Source organism: Eumetopias jubatus, unplaced genomic scaffold, assembly GCF_037043125.1.
Source record: "Eumetopias jubatus isolate StellerSeaLion01/CBP00866 unplaced genomic scaffold, mEumJub1_p1.0 scaffold_9, whole genome shotgun sequence".
NCBI classification, from domain to species: domain Eukaryota; kingdom Metazoa; phylum Chordata; class Mammalia; order Carnivora; family Otariidae; genus Eumetopias; species Eumetopias jubatus.
Genome location: NW_028274815.1, coordinates 117,253,381 through 117,264,896, shown reverse-complemented (window position 1 = coordinate 117,264,896; position 11,516 = coordinate 117,253,381). Strand labels below are relative to the sequence as shown.

Here is an 11,516-nt window from a genome sequence, read left to right as displayed (position 1 = left end):
ACTGCTTTGTTGTTGTTGTTGTTGTTGTTTTTTAATCATCACAAAAACCCCAAAGTGAGTGAGCAGGAATAAGCAGAGCACAAAGCAAGATAGCCCTGGGTGTCAGGGACGGCAGGGCTAGGCAACCAGAAACGTACAGGGAGTGGGTAAATGGCTGGATGAGGACTGAGCCAGGGAGGAGGGGGGGGATGAACAGCCCCCTGCTCACTTGCTGAGAGACTCCACTTCTCCCTGGAGGTCCACGGTCTGCCCTGCCAGAGTGTCACGCTCCCCGGTGAGCTTCTGCAGCCGCTGTCTCAAGGCCTTGCCCTCCTCCTCCCACTGATTATGCTGCTGCCGCAAGGAGCTCACAGCTTCCTGACAGCCCAAAAGCTGCTGCCTCAGGTCCTGTGGAGGGAGAGTGACAGAAGTGAGATGGTGAGCAAGAGGGCAGAGTGAAGGAGGGGTGTCAGAAGCCTGAGAGTGGGGCTGGGCGAGGGGGCTGAGGGCTGGTACAAGGGTAAGCTAAGAATAGAGGTGTGGCCAGTCGAGAAGACAGAGGATCAGAGATTACTGGACTTCGGTGGTGCCTGGAGTCGCAGGGTCCATCATCTTCAGATGTGCGGTGAGGGGCCGTCACAGAGATGGTTAAGTGTGGCTGGGACCCTCAGAGTCGGGGACACTTACCCATGGTCTCCCAGGGCTCTGGTTGCCTATCTTTGTGTAGTGCTATATGAAGATGGCACGCAAAGTGAAGCGTACCAGAGGGCACACAGAGTGTGCCCATTAGCCACAAGCACAACTGGGCAGACACTGAGAGATTCTAATGAGTACTTTGGGAGTGTTGACCCAACACCTCATAATTGGTCAACATAGTGAAAGGGGCAGTCCAGGCAAGGAGGGTACCTGGGGCACAGATCAGTTCAGACACCCACACCCGTGGCTGAGGAGGAATGGTGGGGTCCTCACCTGCACAGCCTGGCGTCTTCGAGTCACCACTGAACGCACCAGAGTAAGGGCCTTGTCTGGGTCCTGGGAATCAAACTGCGAGGAGAGGCCACTAGCGTCCAACTCCAAGGAGCAATCCTGACCACAGCCTTGGGCCATATTGTCCCGTTCTTCCACCATGACCTGAAACCCAGTACAGCGGAGTTGCTACCCTACTGACCAAGGCCTAGAGTCCACATGGAAGATTAACACTACGTCCTGGACAAACCTGATGTTTTTCTTCTCACGTCCTCTCCCTTGCGGGTGGGAGGAGGGTATCTGAGAGCAAAAAGGATTGCTTCCTCCAGCTCCTCACCTTTGGTCACCCAAACCTAGGACTAGCAACAAGCCTAGAGCACTCTCTGAGGTAATAATAAATGAAGAAATGAAGAAAGGAGAGGATACTGACGTAACAAAGACCAGAATCCAGCCACTGGCCTGAGACTTGCAGGTGGCAGTGATGAAGAGGGCCTGTCCCCGCAGGCGGGGCCGGCATGTGAATGCTTAGCTACCCCTTAGGGTGTCAGTCTTCGGACACACTCAGAGAACTCATTCCTCAAAGACCCTAAGCCCAAACATCTCCAAGTGTGAAAATCTAGGCACAACTAAGAGGACATGGAGGCCTGAGGAGGCATGAGCCACGACCCGGTTTCCACAGACAGAAGGCTTACCAGTACCTGGGTTATGTCCCTGATCACCTGCTGTAAAGACAGCTTCTCCTCTTGGGCATTCCTGCTGAGAGATGCCTCACGTTCCATTAATTCTGCATGATTTGCCTCCTGAACAGGGAACAAGATAGAGCTGTGAGCCAAACTCACGGAAGTATCTACCATTCCAGGCCCCAAAGCAACCGGAATCTCATTCTGTCTCTTCGGTCAACCCTACTTTTTCCCTGACCACATGTGAATGCTACTGTTGTCTCAGGACTCTGAGGACAGTGTGATGTGGTGAGTAAGAGCTCAGAGTAAGTGAATCAGAGCTCCAAACTGGATTGCCTAGATTAGAGTTCTTACGCTATCACGTCCTAGCTTAGCAACCTTAGGCAACTGCTTCTTTGAGCTTTTCTCTTTAAAAAAGGAGTAATTAAGAGCAACTACTTCACAGGTTTGTGTTGAGGCTTAAATGAAAAAGATGCTTGTAAATTACTGAACACAGTGCCTGGCACAAAGAAAATAATCAATGTCAGCCATCATAGGAGGGAGGATGGCAGTTGTCTCCGAACAGCAAATTAATGCTGGAGACCTAAGGGTAGATCAGAGAAACCCCTAGCCCCAGAGCTGGCAATGAACCTGAAGAGTCAAGATTTCCTCAGTTCCTTCTGATCATGTTGTTAGTGAAGGCCTGAAGACACAGACCTGCAGCAATGTTTTCTTTGGCCTGCACAAAACTTGAACCAACATTTATAAATTGAGAGATTTCAAGAGATTTTATGAATTGAGAAATGCTGACTTTCTGGCTTTTCTCAAAAAGTTAACAGATGGGCCACACCAGCCCCCATTCCTACATGGCAATAATTTCCTGAGGTTGAACAGTGGGTGCCACCTTCAGAGGAGACATGTATTTTTTGGGGTCCCATGGTCCCTGACGCCTCATCGTTTCCTTAATATTGAAATCAAGTGTCCTCCACTGTACTCAAAACTATGACAGTGCTGGACAATCAGAATCCTTACAATTGAACCCACTGCACTCTTTGGCATTATCTGAGCACTGTGGACATTTGAATTTGCAAATTTCTGACCAAAAGGAAACAAAAAGGTATCAACAACTCTTGAGTCCCTGCTGATCCCGGCTTGGATAAGAAGACTAGAGGTTTGCATGTAGATGGTCATTCAGGATCTGCCTAAAGAGAGAGATCTGAAAATTCTTAGAAACGAAAGGACATGTGCAATCAAGTCAGAGGTTTTAACTAGTCCAACCTTACAGAGTCCCTTTGATAACATCTCTGGCAGATGAGAAGCCAGGGACACAAACCTCACTCTTCCACAAGACAGACTGCTCAACTACTGGGCAGCTCTTGCTGCTAGACAAACTCTAGCAGCCTGTAGCTGCTGGTCACCAACACTGCCTGTGCCGGCTGGACAACGTTAACTAAGCCAACTCTTTCCCCTGATGTCAGTCCTGCAGATCTGTGATGGCAGCCATTATGTCCTCCTCAAGCCCTTTTCTCTCCAGACTGACCGTCGCCATACTCCTCAGTTGTTTCCCATAGGACTAGGTTTTGAATCTCTCACACATCCCCATCCTTTGCCAGTGTGCCTCGTAACGCGTGGCCCACTCTCTCTGATGAGGGCACACTGCACACGCACGTCATGGTAGTTTCCCCAGGAATACAGTAGGGATGGTACACAGTATTTACTGATCAATGAATAAATGAATGAGTTAATTAATTTTCATATTCAGCCAACAATTATTTTTTTTTTGCTTTTATTCAAGGAATATTTAACTGGTATCCTGCATCATCTGTCCATAAAGGACAAGGAACCTATAGGCCCACTCCCAACTCCTTTCCAGAACAAAGGGTCATGTACCAGGATCTCCACTGTCTCTCTCAGAGCCTCTAACATCTTCTCATAATCTTTATTTTGCTTCTGAGCCTGGGTCAGCAGAGCAGAGAGCTCGGTCACCCTGAAGAGAAGAACACAACACTGTCATGCGGGCGGCCCACTGAGATGGACAGAGCTACTATGCAGCACACCCCAGCCCCAACAGACACTCCCACTGCAGCCCCCCAGAGACCCCTGGGCACCCCCAGCCCCTGCACTCCCTGAATACCACATGATGCTATAGCCTTGAACTGGGGGCAAGGGGAGGAGTCAAAAGCCACTCAGACACATGCAGGGATTTACCACATCTCAAGGCTGGAACTCGTGTTTGGGGGCCCGAGAGCTGAAGGAAAGCCCTGGACCAGGCCCTTCCAGGCCCCGCTTGATCTTGAAGTCAAGCACCCTGAAGCCAATAAGAATACCAGAGTTGCCAAATGGGACAGTCCCAACGTCCCTCCAGCCCAAGGGTCTCTGATAAGGAAAATGGAGGGGCAATTTGGGGGAGATTATGGTCAACCTCTGTGATATTGACTTCAAAGTTCAGGGAAAGCATCATACAACTATCACCTAATGCTATACCCTGGAGCTCAATGCCTGGTATTATATGGGTAGCTAAATAAATATTTTTTAAGATTTTTTTTTTTTAAGTAATCTCTACACCCAGTGTGGGGCTCAAACACATGACCCCAAGATCCAGAGTTGCATGCTCTCCTGAGCCAGCCAGGTGCCCCTAAATAAATATTTCTTGAACGAATGTTATTCAGGAGTTAAAATTCTTTTTTTTTTCAAAGTCTTAATAATTTTATTTTGTACCATCTCTAATAGCCTTCATCACTGTATGGCCATTCGTTTAATCATTGTATCTTTCAACAAACATTCATTGAATGTTACTATACGGCAGATGAAGCGCAAAGCACTGGAGACACAGGCTTACTGAGCCATGGTCTCTGTCCTTAAGTTCCCAGTGCCTTCCCAACTCAACCCAAAACAAACTGCCATTTACATACACCACCAATAGGTGGTGACACAACCCTAGCCCAAACCCACCCAGAAATTCAAGTGGGGCTCTTTGCTTAGGTCCCTGTTCTTACTATTATTATTAAAAAATCTATTTTGTCATAATCCAAAAAAAAAACTAACCAAAAATAAAAAGCTAAATAATCAGAGAGAAACAGTGAGATTAATGCTGTAACAAGCAGGTCAAAAGACTACACCAGGGCACAGAAATTTAACAGCCTACTGAGGTCAGAGAAGGCTTCTCAGAACCACGCCTTGAAGGATAAGGTGGAGGCAGAAGGGAGGGAGGCGTCCAGCCTAAATCAGCATGTACCAGGGCAGGGAAGCGTGGACGAGCCTGGCTGCTCTGGGAATGGGAGTAGTGTGGTGTTGACAGCGTAGGTCACAGCTATAGCTGTATAAATCAACAGGCGAGAAACTGAGCTGCAAGACAGTCTGAGGGCAGAGGGCAGCGACATGGCCCCATGTGGCACTGGGTTCCAAACTAGACTCTGTCTGGCACCTCTCCTTCCCCTCTGCTGGGAGGAACGCTCTTCACAACCCCCAACCCCCACCAGCTCTATCTCCCTATGAGAGTCAACACCCTCAGCAACCCCTTCCCAGGACCCCAGTCCAACTCACTGATCCTGCAGCTCAGCCTTCTCCAGATCGCCCTGACTCTTCAGCTGTATTAACTCCTGGGTCCTTTCATGGGCTTCCTTCTCCAGTTCCTGGGTCTTGGTTAGTAGAAGCAGCAGCTGGGTTGGCTCACTCCCATCCAGTCTCCCATACCCATCAGATTCACGAGACTGGGCGCCCACAGTCAAGCGCAGACAACAGGTCAACAGGGACCCTGAAAGCCTCACATGCTCAGCCTTGAGCTCCGTCAGGTCTCTGAGTATAAGCAAGGAAAGAGCGGACTCCAGTGGGGATGGGAGCATGGAGATCAGGCCCAGTGAAGCCTGAGGAGCAGGTCTGCGGAAAATCATCTGAATCCAAAAACATCATCCCTCCCCATCCACTCTTCCACCCCCCCACCCCCATCCCCTGCTTCCATAGCAGCCCCCTGTCCTAAGTCTAGAATCGGTCAGGGCAAACCTCCCTTCTTAGCCCCACACTAACCTGTCAGTAGCTGACTTCATTTCCAGAAAGTGACGTCGGAAGGTCACCACCTCCCGCCACAGACCAAGAAGGCGACCGTGCTCCCCTTTCAGGTAGCCCTTGAAGAACTGTGTATTCAGAAACCCAGGTCACATTAAAGGGCAGAGGGCTGTCTTTTGCCAGCACAGGAATCTTGGATTCCTCCTGACTACTCGGGGGAGGGCAGGAGGGACTTACGGGAGATAGCTTATGAACAGGTGTCTGTATTCAGGTCACACTGAAGCATTTAATAAAGCTAGCAGTGGTAGTCAAGAGGTCAAAGGGTTTGAGATGGCATATGACCTTCCTCTGAGCTGATTAGAAAAAGATAAACAGCAGCTGCTACCGCCATTATTACCACAGACTTACAATGAGGACTAGCATAGTACCTGGCGCCCAGCAAAGGCTCAGGAAACATTTGTTTCCTTGCACTGGGATCTGAAAACTCCCCAGGGTCTGTATCTGGTCTTTCTTCCCCATTCAGTTTCAACAGCTACCTCCTTAGCATCTAGATATGTAGACCTCCAGAAGAGGGGAGTCAGCACGCTTTCAGATCCTTCTAGAACTGAAGCTAGTCCCTCAGGCAGGAACAGAGCTGCTCTGAGTGTCATGCCACCTACCAGCAAAACCTCGACGAGGCAGGTAAGGACAGAAGTCAGATAAGAGCCAAAGCAGGGCAAAGCCACCAGCCGGAGTGGGGAGGAGAGCCAGGGACCCTAGCCACAGCTCAGCTTCCATCCAGGTCCTGAAGGTACCCTTTTCCAGCACGGACCAGGCCCCAGAGTGCAAGCCCTCCTGTTCCTCCTACCTCCTGCTCCATCTGCCACTGGCTCTCCTTCCTCATTAGCTCATCCCGGGCTCGGCTCCAGTCCACTGTCAGTTTTTCCACATCTTCCCGAAGTGCTTTATTCACCATGTCAGCTTTTTCCATGTGCAGTCGAAGCTGGGTGTTCACCTCTGCTAGACTCTCACACCTGCACTGGGGAGGGGCAGGAGCAAGTGCAAAATAAAGGCTTAATCCTACCATTGGACCTCTTGGAGTAAGATGACAAACACTGGAATTTTCCATTGCCAGGAATTGGAGGGCTAAGGCTGAGGTCTGTGGTTTGAGCCCTGTTAGTGCTCAGGGCGTAGGTGCCCCCTCCGCCTTCTCGACCCACAGGCCACCAGAATCGCCCCTGCCAGAGAACTTGGGGTTGATCACCTCTGTTGCTCCTCCTCCAATCGGACCAACAGCTGCTCCAGGTTCGGATCCTCCACGCTTTCCCACCTCTGAGGGGTTGGTCCCTTCGCCAGACAGAAACAAGCCTTATTTACCTCCAAGGAGAACACCATTCAGACCAGTCCCCTGATGCCCCCTTCTGCAGCCGCCTGCTATCTTTTTATTCCTCCTCGCCTGTGTTAGCTGTTAGCAGTATGCCTCTTTTCTCAATCACTCCATCCTGAAGTTAAATCCACTGCATCCCCTTCTCCAAAACTGGACACATCTCCTGAAAGATGGCGTTGGGTAGTGAAAAGAGCTTTCAACCCAAGAAGCCTAAGATAGAGCTTTCACTAACGGCCTTGAGTTCTACGACACTACATTTTGGACCTCAGGAAGTTATTCAACTTCTCTGAGCCACAAAGTCTTCACTACAAAATGAAGGAGACACCGTTCCTTTCAGAAAGTTGCCTCATAGATTGAGTTATGTCATTATATACGACAATGCCTAACGGTGCCTGGCCTACACAGAATGGTGCTCAGTAAGTTTTGGTTCTTCCCTTCCTTTGAGAGAACTTTTCTGAGGGTAACGTTGAGAAGGTGCCGAGAGGGAGCTGGAACAAAGGCAATGTGTTTTCCAAAGCCAGTTCTACCCAGCCAACGGCACAACTAAATCCTCTGCCACAGACATGTTTAGGCCTGCTAAGGCCCACATCTAAGACAGATAAACAGTGACACCTTCTGGAGGAAAAATGCATTTCTTTCCTCTGATTCCACATCCTTTCCAGTCTGATTAAATCTCTTGAAGCTGCATTTTGTCCTCAGAGAGCCAAGGGTTGGCATCTTGACAGGCCTGGAATAGCCAATCCAATGAAAGTATCTGTGTGATAAAGCTCCCAGGGGCTGAAGAGAGAGAGGCTTCCACCAAACATGGCCTTATCATACCCCAACCTCCCTCAGTCAGCAAACAAGGCCTTCCTTACAGGTATAGTCACTGAGGACTCCGGGGAACACAAAACAGCCTCACTCACCCCGGTGGCTTCCAGCTGCTTCTCCAGCTCTTGGCACCAGCTCCGGTACTGCAACACCTGAAGCAAACAGAGCAGGGTGTGGGTGACGGTCATGGCTGGTACACACAGCCCCAAACCAAAGGCCTGGGAGGATTTGGGGCAAACCTGCTGTGAACAGAGTCTGGGTGATAACAGTGGGGTAAGGCCATAACATCTTGTCGTTTCGATTTGGTCGGTTAATAATACTCTCTCTATGCCTGTGGTATTGGAGAGGTAAGATTAGAGGCTTTGGAACCAGAAAATACAGGGCCAGGTCCTAGCTCTAGCTGAGGAGAGCAAACACAGACAACTCATTTAGCCCTTGTGACTGCCATCTTTAAAAGCAACAGGACAGATCTCTCACGGAGTAGTCGTGAGCATCACAGGAGGGGCTGTTTAGGGGCATTCCCACCACAAGGCTCTGTCTCCTGGAACCCTTATCCCACTCAGCACCTAGCGCTCGGCCGTGTTCTCTGCCTCCCTGCAAAGGCCGCTGCCTCACCTTGGCCTGCAGCTTCCTCACGAGGCTTGCTTGCCTCTGCTGGGCCTCCTGGGAGCTCTTCAGCTTCCGCCAGGAGGCTGCTTGGTTCTCCGCCATCTGTTGCTGTAGCGCCAGTACTTGCTCCTCCAGCACCAGCTGCAGTGTGTGGGGCTTCATACTGTTCAACTCAGGGCCTCCCGTCTCCATGGGAGCACCAGACAGGTAAGCCCACAGGCCCCTATCCAGCCAGAGGCTGCTCACTCCCAGTAAGGTCTCTAATCATTGCTGTGCCACTTGGGCCTCCTCTTGAGCTGGGGACCAAAGCACACAGAAGAGCTGAAAGGAATGTGTAAGTGATTCAAATTTACTCATCAAATACTCACTAGGTCTGGCAAAGCTGGGGTTGGGCAAAGTAAATGGGTTCCTTTACTACAGGACCCATCAGAGCCTTTAAAATACTAACATGGACCCTAATCTCTAAGGGGGGGGTGCTAAGGGACCAGTGTTTTCTGGCACGCCTTCTGGAACTCTGCACTAGACCAAGAGTGACTGGTTTACCACCTACCCTTGGTGCCTGGCACAGTGCCTAATCATCTGTGGAAGGAATCACTGAAGGCATTTCTAATCTAGTAGGGGAGAAAGACACAATCACAACACAATGTAGTCTGTGTAATCATAACAGAGACATTACAGGATAGTAAGGGAAAACAGTGGAAGGGCATTTAACCCAATCCGGTGGTCTTTGAACTGTGTGAATCATCATCACCACAGTTAATCCTTGTCAAGTATGTCTACAGGTCAGTCACAGTTAAGTGCTTTACCCGTACGAGGTCATTTTGTCATCACAAGAATCTTGGAACCTTCCAATGCCTTCCTATCACACTTCAGCGTAGGTAATATTATAACTCTTTGTACCTGGATGAAGAAACCGAAGCTTACAAAGGTTAAACCTCAGTTAAGAAATTTAAAAGGTTAAACAAGTTGTCCAAGTTCGTATAGTTGGCATTCTGTCGATTAGGGATTTGAATACAAGCAAGTCTGACTCTCTGACGAAGAAACAGAGTAGCAGGTATTTCAGGCCCGGGACCCATTAAGAGAGGGGGGGTGTGTGTGGGGGGTGCGCAGGGGAAGGAATCAGCTTCAGTAGGATAGCAAACTGGGCGAAAACAGGGCAACGCACCACCCACAGGGGCAGAGGGGAGACGGAGAGGGAGGGACACCAGCCTAAGCAGAGAGCTTGGGAGAGACATAGTAGAGGGGGAGGCATGGTGGTCAGGAAGAGTCTGGGGTGCCAATTCAAGCTCTGCCTCTAATGGGCTCTGGGATCTCGGACATACCATTGCCCTTTCAGGCCCTCCTCCAAAGATGAGGGCTTCCAGCCACGTGACCTCTGAGTTTCTGAGGCCTCTAAAATACATGATAACCTGGGAGGAGGTGGGTAGGTTAGAGTTCTTATTTTATTAACCCTGAAACATGAGACACCCACCAGAAGGGTTAAGGAATATTTGTTTTCCCAATTACCTATCAAGATAATAGAATATTAGAGCTGCCCTCTTGGTCCAGCCAGCAGCCCATCAGTGTGAACATCTGAAGAAAGTAGTATATACAGCAAATGCAAATCTAACATTTGCATATACAGTGGGAGTTTCAGGGGCCCCAAATTCCTTTAATGCACCAAACTGTTGACTTCCTACATCCTGGCTCAAATGCCACCTCCTATCATGTCATCCCAGATGTACCCAGGAAGAGTTGATCACTTTTATAGCTACATACATGACATTACACATATATATATCATATCTATGTGATATTTATATGTATAACTGTGTATATAATAGAGAGAGCCTAATGACTATATTACATTTTATCATTATTGTTTATCTTTTCTACTGATCTGTGAATTCCTCAAAAGCAGAAGCTGTCTAATTCATTTCGGTCATTAGTACGTTGAAGAAATGCATGTGGGCCTCACTCCAGGCAGATCTAAACCCTTAGCAGAGGTTACAAATGAGGCCTGCTGGTTCTTTTCAACCATTATGTGGCCCATGTCAAGCTTTTAAGAATTCAAATTAGGGGGGTGCCTGGGTGGCTCAGTTAGAGTTAGGGTTAGGGTTAGGGTTAGGTTAAGCATCTGCCTTCGGCTCAGGTCATGATCCAGGGGTCTGGGATCGAGCCCTGCGTCGAGCTCCTTGCTCAGTGGGAAGCCTGCTTCTCCCCCTCCACTCCCCCTGCTTGTGTTCCCTCTCTCACTGTCTTCTCTCTCTGTCAAACAAATAAATAAATAAAATCTTAAAAAAAAAAAAGAATTCAAATTAGGTACAAACATTTACCACTGGGAGAATGCATACAAAAATTCTTATTTCTCATCGCTTCTCGGCCTTTTGGCTAAGATCAAGTGTACAGAAATTCTTATTTCTGGGGGTGCCTGGGTAGCACAGACGGTTGAGGGGCTGACTCTTGGTTTCAGCTCAGGTCAAGATCTCAGGGTTGTGGGATTGAGCCCCGAGTCCAGCTCTGCACGCAGCTCGGAGTCCACTTTGGATTCTCTCTCCCTTTCCCTGCCCCTCCCACTTGTGCACGCGCACTTTCTCTCTCAAATAAATAAATAAATAAATCTTTAAAAAAAAAAATTCTTATTTCTGACTCCTTTGGAAAATCAGAATACCCAGTGACCCGTGACCCGCATTCCTACAAGGCAACAACCAGCTGCAAAAACCACCACTCTGTGAAGTGTTTGCCCCCTTAGAGAGGGCATATGCTCTCTGGTTCACTGGTCTCCCCCTGCCCTCACCTCCCCACCCGCCCCCTCCCATTCTCTCCCTCACACTGATAGCAGATTTTAGTTGTCATTTATCATTGCACTTGTGCTGTTGCTTTTCTTGTAAGAGTTATGGAGGAAAACTCCGTTTACTAATTTACATTACCTCCTGGACAACAGAAGAGCCTGTAGTAGCGCATAAGGAAAGTGCAAAAAGCAGCAGGAGTAGGGTGGCACCAATACCCCAGGCTGCCTCCTCCTAGCCTCTGACCCGGGTGAATGCAGTCTTCCCCCACACTCCAAAGATCCTCCTTTTCTGCCCTTCCTTTCCACCACGGCTGTGTCAACCAGCTCACCGTGGCTCTGAGAAATGCTGGCTCAG

General features: G+C 49.2%; 1 protein-coding gene across 1 annotated transcript in view; it reads right to left on the bottom strand.

Moving 5' to 3' along the window:
- The window catches only part of CEP250 (centrosomal protein 250), a 37,913-nt gene extending 28,639 nt beyond the window's left edge, over positions 1-9,274 (bottom strand). Inside the window, exons 1-10 of the mRNA XM_088026760.1 lie at positions 8,398-9,274; positions 7,878-7,934; positions 6,850-6,932; positions 6,454-6,619; positions 5,628-5,734; positions 5,148-5,399; positions 3,495-3,591; positions 1,644-1,745; positions 949-1,110; positions 209-387 (exon numbers count right to left, since the gene is read on the bottom strand). Coding sequence (XP_087882886.1) covers positions 209-387; positions 949-1,110; positions 1,644-1,745; positions 3,495-3,591; positions 5,148-5,399; positions 5,628-5,734; positions 6,454-6,619; positions 6,850-6,932; positions 7,878-7,934; positions 8,398-8,583 — 1,391 coding nt within the window. The 5' untranslated portion in view covers positions 8,584-9,274. The remainder of the gene's footprint in view (positions 1-208; positions 388-948; positions 1,111-1,643; positions 1,746-3,494; positions 3,592-5,147; positions 5,400-5,627; positions 5,735-6,453; positions 6,620-6,849; positions 6,933-7,877; positions 7,935-8,397) is intronic.
- Between the last annotated feature and the right edge of the window lie 2,242 nt (positions 9,275-11,516).